This window comes from Embiotoca jacksoni, unplaced genomic scaffold (genome assembly GCF_022577435.1).
Source record: "Embiotoca jacksoni isolate LCO1_2020_lvr unplaced genomic scaffold, fEmbJac1.0.p SCAF_27, whole genome shotgun sequence".
NCBI classification, from domain to species: Eukaryota; Metazoa; Chordata; class Actinopteri; family Embiotocidae; genus Embiotoca; species Embiotoca jacksoni.
Window position 1 is genome coordinate 4,164,751 of NW_027185378.1, and position 21,253 is coordinate 4,186,003.

General features: G+C 41.9%; 1 protein-coding gene across 1 annotated transcript in view; it reads right to left on the bottom strand.

Moving 5' to 3' along the window:
• Positions 1-15,362: 15,362 nt before the first annotated feature.
• ccdc88c (coiled-coil domain containing 88C) overlaps positions 15,363-21,253 on the bottom strand; it is a 55,037-nt gene continuing 49,146 nt past the window's right edge. Inside the window, exons 30-31 of the mRNA XM_069160863.1 lie at positions 20,538-20,776; positions 15,363-16,385 (exon numbers count right to left, since the gene is read on the bottom strand). Coding sequence (XP_069016964.1) covers positions 15,582-16,385; positions 20,538-20,776 — 1,043 coding nt within the window. The 3' untranslated portion in view covers positions 15,363-15,581. The remainder of the gene's footprint in view (positions 16,386-20,537; positions 20,777-21,253) is intronic.

Genomic DNA, 21,253 nt, shown 5'->3' on the forward strand with positions numbered 1-21,253 from the left:
AGAATAAGGCACAGCTGGATTTACTAAGCATTCCATAAGAGTCAAGCTAACCTACACTTTTAACCCTTATTCCACCAGGTGAATGGAATGAATTACAATTTATAAACATACAGTAATGCTGAATGTTTTACCTGGAAAAAAAAATAATAATAAAATGTTGTCTGCAAGTTATTTGCCTTGGGACACCTGCACACACCTACTGACCCTGCCACATGAGTGAACTACATTTGCCATAACCTGCACCTGATTGTAGGTCATGTTTTATTTTTGTATTTCCTGCTTTCTTTTGGTTTCTCACCCTCTCATGTCTGAACGGCATGACTTCCTGTCCTTGTGCATGTGATTACCTACCTTCCACACCGTTTCCACCTGTCTCCAATTGTCTTCCTGCCCTCCTGTGTAAATAGTCTGTGCTCTGTCAGTCTACACCAATTTGTTGTCCTGAACTGTCATCCTGTGTTCTTGAGTCAGGCATTTAGGTCAAATCCCTGCCTGTATTGCCACAATGTTACAAGGGAGGACAGTGGCTGCATCGGTACAACCAGACACGCCATGCAGAAACAGATTAAAATAGATGTAGGAAGCAAAATGCGCAGGTGCACCCAGATCAGTTCGGCTGTAAAGCAGTATCTTATCTGCTCACAACAGGAAGCTGAATACTGTCGGGGATCGGCCTTTTAACATGAAGGAGCACTAAATGCGCAACTTGTCACATCCTGTCTTATCCCCGTAGTATCGGAGTGTTATAGCTGACACGGACCAACACACTGCTGTTCATGTGAACCGGGGCAGCTGAATGCAAACAGACATGTGACTCAGAGCGAACGGAAGAAGAAAAGTATTGCGAGGGAATGCAAAAGCAGTCCTGAAAAAAAATCTTTAGGGGCGCTGTATTAACAAACGTCGAAGTGAACAAAGAGCACTCGTCCAATATACTGAAGTTGGTTGCTGGTACGATGGTAAGGAGTGATCATAAACATTACACACACTCAAAGCTCCCAATGCAATTCATTTATCAACAACGAAGGTGAAGAGCGATGCACTCAAAATGTCGCTGTTATTGTGATGTCAATAAATGAATTGCATCAGGAGATTCAAGCGTGCATAATTTACTTAGCAGTCGTGAATTAAATGGCCTAAGCTATGTCGGGGGATGCAGCCTACAGCCACGTGGATGGAGAACAATGGAGAGGCCTTCATGAAAGTCAAAGCCTGACCACAATGCGACATTAACTACACATGCTTTGCACTTTACACCGCAGTGGGAAACCTTACGCGCCCGAGGATCAGGAATCTTGAGGCTGTTTCGGTTTGAGCTATTTCAATCCGGACATGCGCAACCTGGCCGTGACCAGACCACAAGTGGCCAGCAAAAGTACAGGTGGAAACACACTCAGGAAGTCATTGAGCTCTGATCCGTTCAGGCCACATTCTGAGGCACAAATCTGTACTTTCAGAAGTGAAAAGCCATCTGCATTCACGCATACGCGTACATGTGCATGTGTTAGTACCCTTTTATATGGAAAGCCATTAGTTCCGGACTTTGGCCATATTTCCATTCATTAACTTTACTCCTGCTCCACACCACCTCGTTGTTTGGGACGCCCGGATATGCACGGGGTTACATCCACCATTTTAGAAGTGTCCACGTGTGTGTAGAAGTGTGATTATTTGTGCACATTTATTGTGGTAATAGCTGGATTGCAAAATCTGTGCTCTTATTTACAACTCCACTGTTCACTTAAAAGGTAAACACACCTTCATGAGAGGAAATTTGCAATTTGGGTATTGGTCTCTGTTACCAGGGTGGTGCCTCATTATTTTCAATAAATTTGTAAAAGTTTACGAATACTAATAATCATTTATAACCAAATCTGCTCCCGCTTGGGCATGACAGCTGGCATGCATAAATTGCCAAACCTTTTTAGCGCAGATGATGCATTTTCACACTCTGTGGCCATGCATGGCTGGGTAGATTATTAAACCGGACGAGTAGGTGAAAAGGATTTTGAATTAGTTAACCTGTTGCCTTTTGGAGATTGCAAAAACTGCAATATAGAGAACATGCGAAAACCTAAATAAACTAAATAAACAAACCAGATGAATAAAAGAATGCAACCTTCTTTAATCCTAAAAAAAAATACTATTGACCTTTGTCTATTATGTTAGTTACACACCGCTGTGTCACGTGCTGGGGGGGGGGATTGCGAGCCTGAAGGGGAAGAGAGTGCTGCACAGGGAAAACAACCTGAGGCTGGCAAGAGGTGGAAGACAACAGTGCCGGCCCGCCAGCGGGAGGATGACCTCGCCCTTCTTGGACCTCCAGCAAGCTGGGTTTGATATGCTCAGTGCCGTGTGTCTCAGGTTCAGCAACGGTTCGAGGTCACAGCTGGTCTCCATGGTGTCTGTGTACTGTATACAACACAAGCCCAGTCGATCTCGCTACCAAACCTGGAATCCACTTGTGACCTTCTCCCACAGTTCCGCGCAGATACACAGCACCATCCACGTTATAGGAACGGTCTGCAGCAGTGCGGTCGAGGGATGGGCATCTTAAAGAAAAATACTATTCGAAATTCCATTCCGCTCAATTCCACCGCACAACTGCACACACACACACACACACACACACACATAAAGAGGAGGAGAGACTCACTTGCACCGTGAATTCAACAAATGTCATCCAACTTCTGAAACCCTCGCGTTGGGACAAATCTTGCGAGAAGCGCGTCTTAAATTTCATCTTGTTAAATGTTAAAAAACGTGACATGGAGGGTTGGCTAGTTGCTTGCGGCCACTGCGCTGCAGCTCAGCTGCTCGTCACAGCTTTGGTGAAGTAAAGCCTTTTTAGTCTTCACTTTTGAACTTCCTCGTTCACAGGTGAATTTATAGTTGACCGAAGACAGTGGGGGTTGTAATCATAATCCAGGCTATATTTACATACATAAATGGTCCAAAATGCACAAATTAGACAGGTTGTAAAGCCTGGAAGGTGTTCAGACCGTTGAATAGCCCTTAAAAGTCTGGCATAAATGATGTGGGTGATCCCAAAGCTGACCCAAACTTGGTTATTTTGCTAATTTAGCTGCTTTTGAAGGTGGTTTAAAACAACATTTACTCATTTTATTTGTTTTAGGGAGCAAAGAGCAGACTGATCCCTGAGGACACACTGGGGACAAGTGGAGGAAGTGGAGGAAGAGGAAGAAGAGGAGGAAGAGAGCCAGCAGTGTCAGCTGGAGAAAGAGAATCAATAGATAGGCTTTTCTCTCTACTTAAAAAAAAAATGTTATTATTCTAATGAATGAATTAAAATGAAATGTGTTAGATACATTATAAAGTAATACTATATAAGATTATCATATATTTATATCATTGCTGTTGTCCTGTAAACAGTGTACATAAATCAATGTGCTGTGTTAAAATGCCATCACTGGTTATAATAACAAACTAAATCTGACACTGGGGGGGAAAAAAAGCAATTTAAGTGGATGTACGTCCTGATGGGTTGTTCAGCACAGTATTTAGTATTTAGTAATGAGTCATTTACCTGAAACATTATCAATTGCTTTATCTACTGGGCGCTTACCTAACTATTACTCTCTGGAAAAAATAACGGAGTTGCAGCCATCACAAAAAATTTAACACAAACAGAATTGTCGCCCTCAAATTAAAAAAAATCATCAAGTCTCAGCAAACTAGTGTTAACTGGTATTTTAAGTAATTTATCCTCCAGCACCTTGATGGGAACCCAATGTGCTACGAGGGCTACAAATATATGTAGATGTTATGATTAAAAAAAAAAAAAAAAAGACACTGGTACAGCTATCAACTCCAAAAGTCTTTTAAAGTTCTTTTAATAAGAAAGCCTGACAGACAGTAACCGTCAGTAAAGGATGCTGTAAGACAGAAAGGGAGCGCACAGCAAAGGCAGGGATGATTTCATTGGTTAATGTCATACCTGACATTCTATTGGTTGGGAATTGTGACAGGGGCCATTTTGGGGTCATTTCACAAACATGTGAGCTCGCAAACTGAGATCTGAGAGCAGAATTTCTGCCAGCATGGAAGCAGTCCGAGCGCAAGAAGGAAAGGTGAAGCTGGAGCAGCAAGTCTGTGCAAGCAACAGTGTATCTGAGTGCAGACGTACAGTTTTGAAAGAGGGCACTTTAAGTCCCCGAGCCAGCAGGGACGATTTGAGTCCAAGGGGAAGACTTTTGAGAGAGAAAATCCAAATATTTGATTGTGAAAACAAGGAATCACGTTCTGAAATTGAAAGTGCATATGCTCTTATGGATGCAAATAGAGCCAAAATGACACTAGAACTGCATGAGTGGACACCAAGAGGGACCGAGTTGACCCTTTAAAATAGAGTCCAGTCATCCATTCATTTAATCACTTTTTACTGTTCCAGTGTAAAGACAATCTAACAAACATAAACTAATAAAGCCTTTTTCTTCTCCGCTATACATCAGTCAGTCAGACTGTGAAAACCTACACAAAATCAAATATGTGTGTGTGTGTGTGTGTGTGTAGGTTTTTTTTCTATGCGTTTTGATATTCTCATTCCAGTAGCACAATCACATCAGATCACTGTAACTCTACAGATCCGCAAAGAACTGTGGCTGCGGAGAAATGAACAGATCACACCAGGTAATCCGGTGGATAATATATGCACGCACTCGTATATTCGCATAATCGTATTTATTCATTGACATGAAGCTCTCGGTCCATCGGCCCGCAAAAAAAAAAAAAAAAAGAACTGCCACTTGAATACCTGCATCTGCAGCTTCCGGCAGTGACTTCATTAAATCCAGACAGAAAATGTGACTCCCGACACAATTGATCCAACTTTCGAGATTGAGATTAAAATCAAATGAAGAACTCGGAACTGAAAGAGAAGTGGAACCCGTGTTCTCCCACGAGGCTCTGACGCTTCATCTGATCCATATTCAAATCCGACAATATGTCACTTCAGCTCATAATGAAAAAAAACAACAACAAAAAAATAAAAAAACAATGTGTCGCTTTTAGCGTAGAGAAATAAATAGATTACACGTCAGAGGAACTCTGCTTGCTTGTTTCCCTGAAGTAGAAATATACAGAGAAGCTCTTGATTTCGACGAGAAGTTGTTTAAATACATATACAGGGAGAGAATTTCTTACCGTATCTTTCCGGTTTGAGGGTCTGCATCAAACTGACGCCTTCTCTCTCTGTCTCTCTGTCTCTGTCTCTCTCTCTGTCTCTCTCTCTGTCTCTCTGTCTCTGTCTCTCTCTCTGTCTCTGTCTCTCTCTCTCCTTACTGTGCCTACACGCGGAGATTGAAAATATGAATCAAAATATAAATACATATAAATGTATAATAGCTCTATCTCATTTTGCATGCATATCTTATTTATTGGTGACATAGCCTGTTGTGGAGTATTTTTTATTTTTATTTTAGACTTCTAGGATGTTCAAGAGAACTTAAATTCGAATTTATGGGTGTGGATGTCACAAGAAGAATCAAACAACAATAAATATTAGACTATAGTGTGGTTATATAGTTCTGATGCATTTATCAGAAAGATATATGTATCTAATGCATCAATAGATTATTATAGATTATATTAGATTAGTACAAAACAAGCACATATAATCAAATGCACAGCTAAACATTCATGACTAAATAATGAAATCAAATGATAAAATAGGCGAGTTACTGCGAGTGCGAGTTGTTTCACCGCAAGGACCGCCAGTCACCCGTCCGTCCTCTGTCCATCCTCTGTCCGTCCTCTGTCTGTCCTCTGTCCGTCCTCCGTCCGTCCTCCGTCCGTCGTTTGTTTAGTGGAATAAAGACCGTATTTTGGAATTAAAACCCCGAGTCTGTGAGCCTGCATTTGAGTCCTGGTAAAACACTCGCCTCGTAACAGATATATTATTTGACCTTCACCTTTACACACGTCTACCTGTCTGAAGTACTTTTAAGTCTCACATTTTTAAATGTGTTTTTAGTGATGAATCAGCTGACAAAGACTTGAGTCGATGCATCGGCCTGCACAGACCGCTGTGCTGCAGTAAAAATAGAGACCACCTCAGATGGTCTCCCACAGACCAAGGACACCAGGTGTTTAATGTGGCTGCCCGTGTGGGTCCGGCAGCGCCACCAGCAACTCCCTGCTTAACTAAACAAAAATACAAATAAGCACAAACTTATTTATCTATATTTAAAGATTGTCGATTTCTTTAGGACCTGCAGCCACCCTGTTCATCATGTTCTTATATTATTTTTTTTTATGGATGTTTGTATATTTTTGTTGTTGTAAATAGTTGTAACGATCCCTGAAAAACAATTAAACAACGTATTAACACATTTGAATTTATTTATTTCACTCCACTGCTAATCTCTAAAGTAAAGAAAGGAGCCCGTTCATTCTTTCTCCTGCCACTGGCTGGCTTTCCTCCTCCTCTTCTTCTTCTTCCTCCTCCTCCTCCTCCTGCCGCTTGCCTCGGCGTGTCCTCCGGAACAGAGACAATCAGGACGGTCTGTTCTTTGCTCAAATCAAACTTTAAGCTTCAGTTTGAAAGTGAAGGCTAAAAAGGCTTCACTGTCAGAAGCTGCTGCACATTATCGTTCGGACGGGCGGCCGAGCCGCAGTCAGTGCGGCGGCTCCGAGCGGCTATCTGACGTCGCCAACGTCCAGCATCATAACAAATACATTTGATCAAAACTTCGAGGTTTCGAGCCGCCTCGTTTCACGACAGCCGAGGGACTTCCACGAGTCCGCAACTCCGAAGAGAGCGTCCGTCAAACTGTGGAAGATTTTGGTCTGCTGTGTTTTCATGTCGCATTTAGTGTCAGTTCTGCTCACTTGAAACCCTGACTGAGACGATACTAAAATAGTTTCAGAGACCATCCACTGACAATAAATATTGATGGCTATTTCACGGCCCGGATTGGCTACCGTGTCATGACACGTGCCAACTGCCTGATTCACATCCGGTTAAAATGACAAGAGTCAGTTTTTTTTTTTTATGAATAAGAAGGTTGCAGTCCAAAAAAAAAAAAAAATCTACTCACTCTACTATTACCGAGGCTGGATCCTGTCCACCACTGACCAGCTGGAGGTTTCCTGCACTTTGCCAACGTCTCAGACTCAGCCCTCTCCCCGGACTACCAGCTCCTCTGGACTCTGATCACTTCAATCATTCTGCATTTATCACAACTGTTCAGTAAACCTGTTCTTAAGCTACAGCTTTGTGTCCTGCATTCTTCATTCAGGTTATCTTCGCGCACTAATTATAACAGCATTTTATTTGTAATTTTTTTTTTATGTGGGATTAGATACAATGCCTATAAAACATATTCACCCTAACCCTTGGATGTTTCACCTTTTTGTTGCTTTTATACATTAAATCATGGTCAATATAATTTGGCTTTTTTTGACAAGAATTTGCAAAAAAAAAAAGCTTCTTTCATGTCAAAGTGAAAACAGATTTTTACAAACTAATGTCAATTAATTAAAAATATATAGTATAAAATAAGTGTTTGCATAAATATTCACCCCCTTTAAAGTGACTAACCTTATTCAACAGAGGTCCAGCTAGTTGATGCCAGCAGTGTCACAATTATTGAAATGGAGATCACCTGAGTGCAGTTGATGTGTGTCAAGTGATTGTAGTATAAAAACGCCTGTCGGGGAGGTCCAGTCTCTGGTTCATCAGTATTCATGCTACAATTGCAACATGAAGACAAAAGAACACTCCAAGCAACTCAGAGAAAAGATCATTGAAAAGTATAAGTCAGAAGATGGCTGCAAAAAGATTTCCAACTCACTGGACATCCCACAGAGTTCAGTTAAATCCATCATTAAGAAATGGAAGGACTATGGCACTTGTTTAAATCTGCCTAGAGCTGGCCGTCCTCACAAACTGAGTGACCGGGCAAGAAGAAGACTGGTGAGGGAGGCCACCAAGACACCTACGACCACTCTGGAGGAGTTAAAAGCTTCAGTGGTTTCGATGGGAGAGACTGTACATGCAACAACTGTTGCCCGGGTTCTTCACCAGTCGAAGCTGTATGGGAGAGTGGCAAAGAGAAAGCCACTGTTGACAAAAATCACACATGAAATCTCGTCTGGAATTCGCCCAAAGGCATGTGGGAGACTCCAAGGTCAATTGGAAGAAGGTTCTTTGGTCTGATGAGACAAAAATTTTGCTTTTTCGCCATCAGACCAGACGCTATGTTTGGCGAACGCCGAACACTGCACATCACCACAAACACACCATCTCCACCGTGAAGCATGGTGGTGGCAGCATCATGCTCTGGGGATGCTTCTCAGCAGCAAGCCCTGGAAGACTTGTAAAGGTAGAGGGGAACAGGAATGCAGAAAAATATCGGCAAATCCTGGAGGATAATCTGACTCCGTCTGCAAGAGAACTACGACTTGGGAGAAGATTTATTTTCCAGCAAGACAACGACCCCGAGCATGCAGCAAAAGCTCCACAGAAGTGGTTCGAAGACAACGAGGTGAATGTTCTGGAGCGGCCAAGTCAAAGCCCAGATCTCAATCCAATCGAGAATTTGTGGCTGGACTTGAAAAGAGCTGTTCACGCCAGATCCCCGAGCAACCTGACAGAGCTTGAGCTGTTTTGCAAGGAAGAAGGGAGAAAAATGTCAGTGTCCAGATGTGGCGGCCTGATTGAGACATATCCACACAGACTCAGTGCTGCGATTGCAGCCAAAGGTGCATCTACTAAATACTGACCTGAAGGGGGTGAATATTTATGCAATTATTTACTTTACCTTTTATATTTTTAATTAATTGACATTATTTTGTAAAAATCTGTTTTCATTTTGACATAAAAGAAGCTTTTTTTGTTGTTGCAAATTCTTGTCAAAAAAAGCCAAATTATATTGACCATGATTTCATGTATAACGGCAACTAAAGGGTGAAACATCCAAGCGGGGGAGGGGGGGTGAAGACTTTTTATAGTCATTGTATGTCGAACATCCATCAAACTTGTCTGTCGGATTTGTGGATAGGTCTGTTCATGTGTGCTATGCCCACCGAAGCTACAAAAATAACTGTCCGCGGGATGCGCCGGACTGCAGAAGCAGAGGGCGCAACTTCCACACCAAAATAGCACTGCACCAGTGCATCTTTAAACAACAACAACACCCCCCCCCACCCCACCCCGCTGCAGTGTTTCGACCAACTTGGCGCACCCAGGTTCACCTTGGTCTGCGAAAATTGCAATTCTGTGCAAGCACAGAAAAAAAAAGCTCACCAAAATACCAACGCGCCGGAAACCAAAAACGGAGCGTTGTGTCCCTTCTCACCACCACTGACGGGGAACCTGAACACATTGGATATTCAAATGGGCAGGGCAAATCAGACTTCTAACTCAAAGCACAGCCAATGAGTCAACTAAATCTATAAAACATTACATTATTATATTTCATTTAGCTGACGCTTTTATCCGAAGCGACGTACAATAAGTGCATTTCAACCATGAGGGTACAAATTCAGAACAACAACAATCAAGAAAGTACAATTTTCTTCAAGAAAGCCAAACTTCAAAGTGCTATCAGTAAGTGCCATTTTAAGTGCCACTAAAGTTCGACCTATTCAAGGTGAAGTCGGTATGTTCCATTTACTTCGACATGAAACTTGAGTGCACTGACATGTAGGAAAATCTTAGTACAGTTTTCCTCACCCTCAGTGTTAATGATAGATTTAATATAAATATATACAGTAGACTGGATATTTATTGGAAACTAGTCACTAAATCTGTTTAAAAAAAAAAAAATATATATATAAAAGTAAATTATGACTGTTTTTATCCTAGAACTTAAACAAGATACCTCGTCGCTAAATATGCAGTTTAAACTTTGGCAGACGTGATCGTTCCAACTACATACCTGCAGCATCCAGCACTGACAGACGGCAGGATCAGGAGCCAAGAGGGAGAACAAAACCAGACACGATTGGGGATTTGAAAGAGAGGAGTCCAGTCTACAGCTGCATTTACAAACACTGCACCATGATTTTTTTTTGGTTTTTTTTTTTTATCCACCAGCAATGCTTCAAATATAGATGTTGCTGCACGGAAAGAAACAACAACTTGTCAAAATTCAAACACATCTTCAATCTGACAACATGGTCTTCCATATACAATTATCACAGTGTTGCATTGGACCGCCTCAATTAATGTCACCAATTTAGTACCGGGTCAAATTTGATATGTCGTCACAGTCTCAGCTTCTGTTCCCGAGTGATGGTGCTGATTAGAAGGGTTTGTCCCCTTTTTGTGATGACACTTTACTATTTTACCCTGTTAAAACATTTGTATGAAATGTTGTAATTAATTACCATATGAATTTGTGTTATGATCACGAATGTGTTTTGCGAGTTCACTAAGACCTTCGACTATCACATTCTAATCAGTTCACACTCCAAGTGAATGTTTGCGCCCCAAAAAGGGGGCGGATCAAACAATTACAATGTGCAATTGTAATTGTACATTACAATTAACACGGTAATGTACAAGTGTGCATGATGGTGTCATTTCAATTAAAAATGGCTTCTGTGCATTTCAATTTGCTGTCTTAAAACTGAAGCTTATTGACACGTATGCATACAGACACACACGCAGATGATTTTAAGGATTTTTGGGAAGTAGTGATGCTGAGGTGCCTTAAGTGCAGGCAAAGACAAAACCAAGAACAGGAAAACTGAAAGCGTTCACGTACAATTTCACTTCATTTTGCAAACATGACCTCACTACTACAATTTTAGAAAATGTACAAATATCAAAGTTTTACGGAGGAGTCATGGGGGTTTTACCAGTTTACAGAAATGTATCTGAATTTTTTTATTTTTTATTTTTTTCCAATATCAACATATATTCAACCTAAAATAAAGGTCAAGAAGATAAAAAAACATTTTTTTTTTAATATTTCCAATATTCAACCTGTTAATAAAAATCTAACATTTACAAATATTACAGGAAAAATAATTTAGCTTGTTGCATATCGACTTGACATTTGTTCAAAAATGTGTCTGGAGGTTACAGCGACGGATCTCAGCTCAGATCTTCAATTTCACACCTCCAGTGTTACATCTCCCTCCTCGACGTGATCGTCGTCGTTATTGTAGTGCCGTTGGGATGTTTTGCCGTCAGTTGTTCTGACGCCTACGCCTCACGTTGATCCTGCACCCAGAACCTTTTTGAGCAGGTCTCAATTTTAACCGCCTCAGACCCGAGACCGTGATATCCTTGTTGATCGTCTTAAAACGTTGCTTGGTGTGTCCGACGGCGTCTTAAACTGGCTCAAAAGAAACAGGGAAGGGAAGGAGTTCTATTCCAGCATCGGGGATCATGTGTCTAAGGAAAATAACAGCTGCTTCGGGGCTGCACAAGGGAGCTGCTCGGTCCTTTGTTATTGTTGCTTTCGAAGTTTCAAGGCCCACGTTAACAAAAACGACATTTTTTTTTTTTTCCACCTTAGAAACATGGCCAAGGTACGCCCATTTATAAAACAGACAGAGGCTTGAGAAGCAGATTCGTTTCTAGCCGACCGGATGACTGTAATGTACTTTTTACTTGCCTCCCAAAGAAGAAAACAAAAACAAAAATTCAGCTCATCCAAAACTCTACAGATCAGCTGCATGTCATTTTCTTGCTGTAAAGCACTTTGAACTGAATTTCTCGCGTGATCATACAAATAAAGTTGATCGTTATTATTATTATTATCATCATCAGTACAATCTCTTTCATCAACATCGTCAGCCGTCTTCAAGGTACAGGCTGCTTTTATTCACTTCTGCCACCTCTTCATTCTTCTATCCTATTCGAACGGGCGACGGAAATGGCATCGAGCATTTGCAATCCAACAGTGACAACAACACTCGCACCAAAACCACCTATGTGCTTCAGACAGAAAGATGAAATTGAGATTAAAACAGTTCAACACCGAGGTCTTTTCGTGGGAAATGACACATTCCACTGAAATGGAACAGCTATCGTTTGGCGGTGCTTCGTACGTAGGTTTGCCAGAATTGAAGGTGTTCAATTTTTTAAAAAAAAACAACAACTTTAGAAAATTATCTTAACCACACTTGGAAATAAGTGAATCTAAACGTGAGGTTTGGGCAATCTACCCTGGTTTCAGACCATTGCGGTAAATCAATGGGAAGGATTGTTGGTCATGTCAAAAATGGCTATATTATTTTCAGATCAATATAACGAAACACCTTGATAGTGGAAACTGAATTATTTTTTTTGTGTCTGGTCTGGGCACTAAAATTGTCTATATATATATATATATACATATATATATATATATACATACTGGTGGGAATTTCTTGGTGTTTTTTTTTGGAGACCATCCGTTGTGTTGTGGCGACCCACCGCGACCTCGCATGCGGTCACTGTCGGTAGCCACCCGATGCAGTGCGTCTGCCGTATGTCGAAATACTTCAGAGTTTTGTCTTCAGTTTTGTTCTACCTTGTAGAGAATAGTAGAACTAAAGAAAAAAAAGTTCGATGAGTAGGTGTGTCCAAACATTTTTTTTTTTAAAGTTTTTACTGTGATTTAAAACCAAAAATTTAAAAAAAATAGTTCTTACGACAGCACGACATCCAGCTCTGGAAATTATAAGGTGAAGTCTGCATTTTTATGACATGAAGTAAACAGGATATCAATCGTTAATGCCCATTTAAGGAGATACACGTGATGATTCGGTCACCGGACGTCGTTGCTTTTTATTTCTATATTAGAGGTTGAAGAGACGCTGATGTCAGAGGTGATGCAGATAATGCAAAAAAAAGTTAAGGCAAAAATCTGTATTCAGGCATTATTGTAAATATGAAGGGATTCTGAATGTTAAGATTCGTGCAGCTACTTGTCAAGTTTGCCAGCGCAGCGACAGCTGAACATTTTCTGTTTCAGTTTATTTAAGTGAGGGCTTAATACTGACGCGGCGTCTGATCTCGTGACTTGCGTCTGAGCTCACTCTCTTGACGAAAGACGACATCCTGGGACAGATCTCTGTTCACAGCAGGTTTATTAAACGGAAACATGAGCGTCTAATAACTGATTCTCTTGTGTGAAACCTGTAAACTGATCCAACTACCACGGAACCGAAGACGTGAATTCATACAGTTGTCCTGTTTTGACGACAGTGTATCTTGTAATAACAAGATGTGCATTGTGCAGTAATGAGAATCATAACGGCACTTTTTGGTCTTTGGTGGATGCCGGGTGAATTTGCATATATCAAAATTTGAGCTTCAACTACAGGCTGTGTTCATTATCAGTTCATTTTCCAAACGATGACTTCTAATGTCGTGTCCCCCCCCCCACCCTCCCACCCTCACCTACAGTTCTAATATCCAGTATACAAAATAATAACGAACACAATGAAGTTTTCCACAGTTCAGACAGTATTTGGAATATTTCCTTGAAAAAAAAAACCAAACCAAAATGGTTAAACAATTTCTGTTGTTGAATATTTTTCTGTGATTGACAAAAGTGATTCCGGAACTAATCGTTTCAGTTTTAATGAATATTGCAATATAAAATTTACATATAGAGATTGTATTGATATCATATCAGCTCCCGCTACAGATGGTACAATACGAAGCAGCTCCGCTGAGCATATTCTAACGTTTAATGTGCGCTGGCGTCAAACGATTCTACGAGAGACGCTGGGATGTTTTGTTCTCATTACAACGAGGGTATGTTCACCAAGAAAACAACCTACCAAAAAAAAACAAAACAAAACAAAACAAAAAATTGGTGTATTCAGTCATAAGTCTGAAATAGTAAGTTCATTCACATCCAGAGCGCGGTGGGCCCTGGATCCGGCCCGACTCGCCGTCGCGCAGTGTTTACAACCGTCTGGCTAAGTTAGCGTGCAGCAGTACGCCCTGTCAAAACACAGCGGTCGAGCCAGCGGTGAGTGTGTGTGTGTGTGTGTGTGTGTGTGTGTGTGTGAATGAAAGCCCCAAGTCGGCGGTCAGCGAAGCCACAAGTGACCCCCTCGAGGACAATGCCTGTGTGGCTGACTGTGTCATTATGTGCGTGCGCGCGTTTGCGAGGCGAGCGTTGGCTCGGGTCGAGCAACATTTCCAGTAAAGTGTCAAGAAGTGTTGCATGCTGGGACAGAATCTAAAGACGGAGGGAGAAACACTGTAATTTAACTGGGAGGAGGCCTCTCCGTCTCCGTCCTATTTATCTACCCATCCTCTCCGGTCGCTCCGTCTTTAACCCCTTTTCTCCTTCACTTGCCTCGTCTCGGCTTGAATTCATCCATTTCCTCCACACACACACACACACACACACACACACACACACACACACACACACACACACACACACACACACACACACCCTCGTCTTTTCCAGTGTTTGTTCTCGATAGCAGATGACCAGGGCGGAAAAAAAGAAAAAAAGAAAAAGGAAGAAGAGATATCTGATACATTCAGTTGCTCTGGAGTCTCCGGCACGGCTTCTCTCTTTCGTTCAATCGAACAGTTCGAGGCCGATTCCCGTTGCACTGTTCTGCAGAATTGGTCAAATTCAGGTCGACATTTGCGACGACCGTGTCAATCAGCAGTCCCAACGTTTCAGCTCAGCAGATGAGCCCGCTCTTAGTGTTCTGATCCACAGTGTTGTGGATTCTCAAGATATTGCAGCTTCCATTTTCCATCTCTACTAAAAGCACTCTTTTAAATATTTAACATCTCAGTCATCATCTGGTCAAAACATCCACATTTCACACACACACACACACACACACACACACACACACACACACACACACACACACACACACAAAAAAAACCAATTATAACATTAAAAAAAAAAAAAAAGAGGTTCTTTGGTAGCTCCTTTGCCCCCAGAGAAAAATCCTTCTGCATCACAGTAAACATGGTGATGAGGCAGGCTATCAAACTCCAGCATCCCCAGGGATCACCAACCGTTGTGGTGGTCCAAGTTTAAATCTACAGAAGACCATTAAAGACTCGAGTCAAACTTGTGTCGCCTCCATCTCAGATTCAGCTCGTGATGAAAAGTGATAAGGGGAAATTGAAATCCAGTTGGTTGAAAGTGTGACGTGACATGAAATCCCAGCAGCTCCAGAGCTTATAATGTTTCCTTACAGACTATTTTAATTGGGCGTATTGGCAGGCGGCGCGGTGTTACGGTATCAAATTTGGTTGTTCATCTACGAAAACCTCCACTGAGAAAAAAAAACATACATTTTATTCTTTTACGCGGCGATGTTTTCCAACGTGGCTTTGTTTTCCCAGGAGTTAGCCAGAACCCCCCCCCCCCCCTCCTCCTCCCTCCCCGGGCCACAGACACGGCATCCGATGCTGCGCTGGGACCGAAGAACTTCACCGCGGTCTTCGGAGGGTTCTGACCGTCGTCCACAATCCACCGAGCTTCGACCAAAAGGCCGATAAATCCTATCTGAGGGTTTTTGATACGGGAACATGAGCGCCGATGCTCATCAGCCCCGGCGGAGTATTTGGTTCCCGTCTTTACACGCAGCCACACTCGCGTACTCACGCCCACCGGTTGCAGCGTTTAGACGCAGCCGTACTCGTACCACACCGTCTGGGGGTCGTTGTTGGGGTCGGGGGACGCCGGCGTGCTTTTAGGGCGTTCCGCGGAGCCGCACCTCGCTTTCTCATTTTCCTTCTTTGTGTGGGGGGAGTCGCCCGGCCGCCCTCCCCCGAGGACCTCCCCCTGCTGCTCGGAGCCTTCGTCGGGCCGAGAGGAGGCGGGCGCGGCGGCGGCGGCGGCCCTGACGGGGGTCACCGTGGCGACCTCTCCGCGGTGGCGGGAGGGGGACGCCGAAGGGCCGTTCCGAGGGACGGGAGTCCTCCCCCTCCCCCCCTCCCTCTCTCTCTCTGCGTATCTCTCCGTCTGCAGATTGAGAGAGGACGAGTGGTGGACGGGCGGGTTCAGGAAGCTGCCGTCTCCGTGCTGACCGGACGTGGCAGCAAAACGAGCCGACAGTGGCCGTTCTCTCCCGTTAGTCCCGCCCCCTTGCCGCCGAACCACCGCCTCCGCTTGGCCGGGGGATCCCTCATTTCCTCGGAAACTGTCTGGTCCGTTAGAGCGCAGCAGATCAGCTGAGGCCAGGCTGAAGGATCTGCTCAGTGACTGGCTGGTTCTCTGGGTAACCGGCTGGCCTGAGGGTTGGGGTTGGCCAACAGGCTGGTGGGGTGAAGGCTTCACATTCTGGCCCGGCCTCTGGGTAGACAATTGTACAGTCGGTGTGACGTAGCTGGTGGGAGTCCCCTGCTCTCTGCCAGTGGGGGCTGCGGGGGCCGGGCTTCTTTTGAAATAGTCAGTCATCAAGTCCTCCCTGCTGCCTGAAGACACCTGAACAGAATCAATAATCATTAATAGTAAAATTAGGACGAGATTTAGATCTTCAGGGTTCAGCAAACACATTATCTGAGTGATGCGGATATCTGAAAAAGACTAACGGCCTCTCTTGTCGATAGGGTACGGTGTTATCGTACTGGTAAATGCCAATTGTGAATGGTATTCCACGATGAACTGTTCCTGCTGTTCTAATGCCACACAGGCACACCATTTTTAGCACAGTTACACACTATATGTTCTCCAGGCTCTGTACTTTAGCAAACTCAATTTGTAATACAATATTGGATACAACATTTAATTGTCAAGTTTTCTTCTACGTTGTTGACAATGTTTGGTGTTGAAGATCTTTAAGAAAAAATAGTTTACGTGAAAAAAAAAAGTGCCAAGTCTCAGCTGTCAGCTGATTAGGTTTACATCAATACAGACCGTGTAGGAGATACAGCCTTTATTACAAATGGTCACCAAAGTTAAGGGCTTCAAACATAACCGGGCAGATTGATGAAGGTCAATCCGATTCAGATCAGCTTGCTGGATTGTCCAGTCAAGGACATTCCACCTCTTCAACGTGAAAATCTTTCTACTCTTGAGACAACTCTACCCAATTCTTATGGAAGAGTCACCTGTCAATCAAACTGGAAATCACGTGAGCTCTTTTGCGCCTGAACTTACGTTGGAACGACGCACGGCTTCCCAAGAAATATCTATTAGTACATGGTGTGAAATAACTTTTGAGCCCCCCAAAACTTTGGACACTGTTTGACTGTGCTCATCTCAAACCTGGCGCCAAGTGCAACTCAAACGTTTTTGCAGACCGACGCAGTTATCATTGTCCAACGTCCACATTGTTTATATAAAAATGTAGCTGCACCCATCTTGAGTATAAATGGGTATGTTGGTCTTAAACTGAGGTGTGGTCAGGTGCATCGTTGGTGCATTGCTATCTCGAGGCCAAAAAAACCCTGGTCTTAAAATCAGAGGTATGCCATATGGTTCACGCTAATACCAGTATAATCTTTCATACGATAAAACTGTTTTTCGATCGTGATAAAGGCAATGATGACGTCATACCGTTACGCAAGTGCAACTGTACGACAAGGTTGCAACTTATCCAGCAATGGCTGAAAGCCGCCGAATGGCCGAAAGCTGCTGCATTCAACTGGTTTTCAGCTCGGTGCGAGTTTAACTGACAGTTATCTTCGACTTCTGTTTTTCCAGTTTATCCTCTTCGTGTGCGTTACACGGGGCAGTCCCACTCCGCCCCCGCTCCACACAAGGCAGGCCATCGGGTGAAATGAGTCGACTCGTTAAGAAAGAAAGCCCAGAACGAAGTTAGTAATGGGCAAATGTCGACCCTAAACTCCAGAAACTCCTTCAGTATTTTGTTATATCGCCAAGAATATCGCAAAAATACCCAGATGCATCGTTCTATTATTTGAGGGCCATATTGCTCACCCCTAGTCAGCGGTGCTGAGTAACATGCGCCTACAATAGGTGGACGTACGATTGCGCGTATACTCTTGCTGGTTACACACACAGGGACATGCAGCAAATGTACGGACTCTGAAGAACAAGAGTTGTGTAAGTATCCCAGATATATGGGTATCTGTGTCTTATGAGAAAAAAAAAAAAAAAGCAGAAGAAATTGCAGAAACGACATTGTAAAGATGTTTTGTTTGGCATCCTTATCTGAATCCTCCTGTATTTAGTATTTTGTTTTCACAGGAATGTGTGTTGTTTTAGAGTCAACTCCCACTCCGCGGGATCATTAGTAAGAGTTATTGTGGATGTACGTAAAACAGTTTAACAGACTGACAGAAAGTAATATTCCCACGCTGATTTCACGTGTCTGCCTAATTCAATACATGTGCAGATGAAAAGGCTGGAATAAAACATCTGATCCATAGGCAGGAGTTGGCCTCAAAACAGTAAGATCAGAGGCGATAAGAAGTACTTTCATAAAATTGGACGATGACTCCGTGTCTTGCTCAGACAGAAACAATCCGTGACACTTCATGAGCAATATGACTGGTGGATATCTCATACGCAGACTTCTATTATCAGATAAATCAAAAACAAGCCAGGTTTTTTTTCTTGCTAGGTGGTAGATGCGGAAAGTACTTTGTACAATCAGTAGGAGTACTTTCATTTGAATAAATTATAACATCTTATGCCATCTGAGAATAAACAACCCCTTTTAGGTGTACTTGAGAATTGAATCACTTTCAAAGTTCAGAACTTCCACTAGTCCCACTGCCTTCATTCAAATTATGTTGCTGTAGTTGTGAGTTCAAGTAAAAAAAAAAAAAAAAAAATATATATATATATATATCTATACAGTAGCAGTCAAAAGTTTGGACACACCTTCTCATTCAATGGTTTTTCTACATTATAGATTAATATTGAAGACATCAAAACTATGAAGGAACACATGGAATTATGTGGTAAACAAAGAAAGTAGTCACCTTTTGCTTTGATGACAGCTTTGCACACTCTTAGCATTCTTTCAATCAGCTTCATGAGGTCGTCACCTGGAATGGTTTTCAATTAACAGGTGTGCCTTTGTCAAAAGAGTTCATTTGTGGAATTTCTTGCCTTCTTAATGTGTTTGAGACCATCAGTTGTGTTGTGCAGTGGCAGGGTTGGTGTACAGTTCTGTACAGTGAATAGGCCTATTCGACCACAGTTCTAATCCATATTATGGCAAGAACCACTCAACTAAGTAAAGAGAAACGACAGTCCATCATTACTTTAAGACAGGATCCACAATCACCCGACCTAAACCCAATTGAGGTGGTCTGGGATGAGTTGGACCGCAGAGTGAAGGCAAAGCAGCCAACAAGTGCTCAGCACCTCTGGGAACTCCTTCAAGACTGTTAGAAAACCATTCCAGGTGACGACCTCGTGAAGCTGATTGAACGAATGCCAAGAGTGTGCAAAGCTGTCATCAAAGCAAAAGGTGGCTACTTTGAAGAATCTAAAATATAAAACATATTCTGGTTTGTTGAGCAATTTTTTTTGTTTACCACATAATTCCATATGTGTTCATTCATAGTTTGGATGTCTTCAATATTAATCTACAATGTAGAAAAAAATAAAGAAAAACCATTGAATGAGAAGGTGTGTATATATGTGTATTTATATATATGGTAAAATCAAGAACTACATTAACTGAAAGAACTGAAAACTGTATGTGAAATATGGTACTGATCATACAAGACTGTTTGTGGTATTGAGACATAGCTATGAATTTTCCATTACATCTTTTAATTTTTCCGACTCAATTTGAAGCTGTGCCGATTGAAAATGAGGAGTCATTTTTGTTACTAATGCGAGTTTTGTTTGAAAAGACTATATAATTCTTTCACCAGAGATTCTGTTGAGGACATTCTATTGCAGAAAAAACAGGAATTTTTCAAAATTGCAAGCTCGCAGAAATATCGCTAGACTGAAAAGTAAGCAATATTATCAACAGTAGCTCATCTGAACCTTAAATCCATCAGCCCATTATTATCAGAAGTGAGTGTAATCAGTATTGTCTGACATCATAAAGTGATTCATACTGTAATATTAAAATATTCAAAAATATTAAAATCTGAAAACTGAATTGCTTCTGGTTCGATATCTGTTTTTCTTGTTGGGTGAACATTTAAAAATCAACTCCAGCTGGGCTAAACCGCACCATTCAACAGGAATTTGTGATTTATGTAAATAAATGTTATGTTATTTTCTATCAAAGTGACTAATAAAAAAAAAAAAAAGAGGATTTACCCTGATAATGTCTGTTATCCAATGACATGTACAGAATAGCTCTCTCTCGACCCATGGGAATCCCATCATAATAATTTGGCCTTTATCACTGATGTTTGTTAAGTGAGTGTTACAGGTTATCAGAAAGTTCTCTAAAACATGAACCCACTAGTTAAAAGAGCACACAATCTGGTCTAAATGAGAGAAACCAGAAAAGGTGTGTGCTGTATTTGTGAAGACTGAGGTGTACATAATAAAGTAGATACTTTCTGTACTTTTTTTCATTCGGTTGTTTGTTTATATTTAATTCCACGAGCTGACAATAATTGCTGCGCGTGTACATATATATTTGCTTTGAAAGCATTTGTATTTATTTTTATATATGCAGGAATTTCTTACCACAGGAGGAGACTGTAGGTTGCTCTCTTGTAGAAACTGTTCCAGTGTCACCATCTCACTTCCAGGAGAAGATGGGCGAGTTTTGGTTTTAATAATGCCGCCGTGCTGTGGTTGGGCCCTCTGGGGTGTATGGTCATATGGAAGGGTGGAACTACGCGACAGGCTCTGCTGCGATTGGCCGAGAGCCATGACATCATCACTAGAGAGGCTGGCTGAGCAAGCCTGACGATCTGGTGTGTCTGAGACAGATATTAGTTTATTAGAAACTGAAACTGTGCACCACCTAACAGAATATTAAATGTAAAACCTGTATGGACTACATATAGACTAAATTACATCAGTGTCAGCTATGTTTGTTAAGGATGGCAAAATCGACATCTAATAACAACCCTGTTTCCAGAAAAGTTGGGGGGGCTGTGTAAAATGTAAATAAAAACAGAATGCAACAACTTACAAATCACATGAACCCATATATAATTGAAAATAGACCAAAAACAACATATCAAATGTTGAAACTGAGAAATTGTGCTGTTTTGTGAAAAATACATGCTTATTTTGAATTTGATGCCAGTAACATGTCTCAAAAAGGTTGGGACAGGAGCAACAAATGACTGGAAAAGTTGTGTAAAGTGAAACCTGGTGGGACATCTCAAAACTAATTAGGTTAGTTGGCAATAAATCAGTAACATTATTGGTAAAAAAAAAAAAAAAAGGGA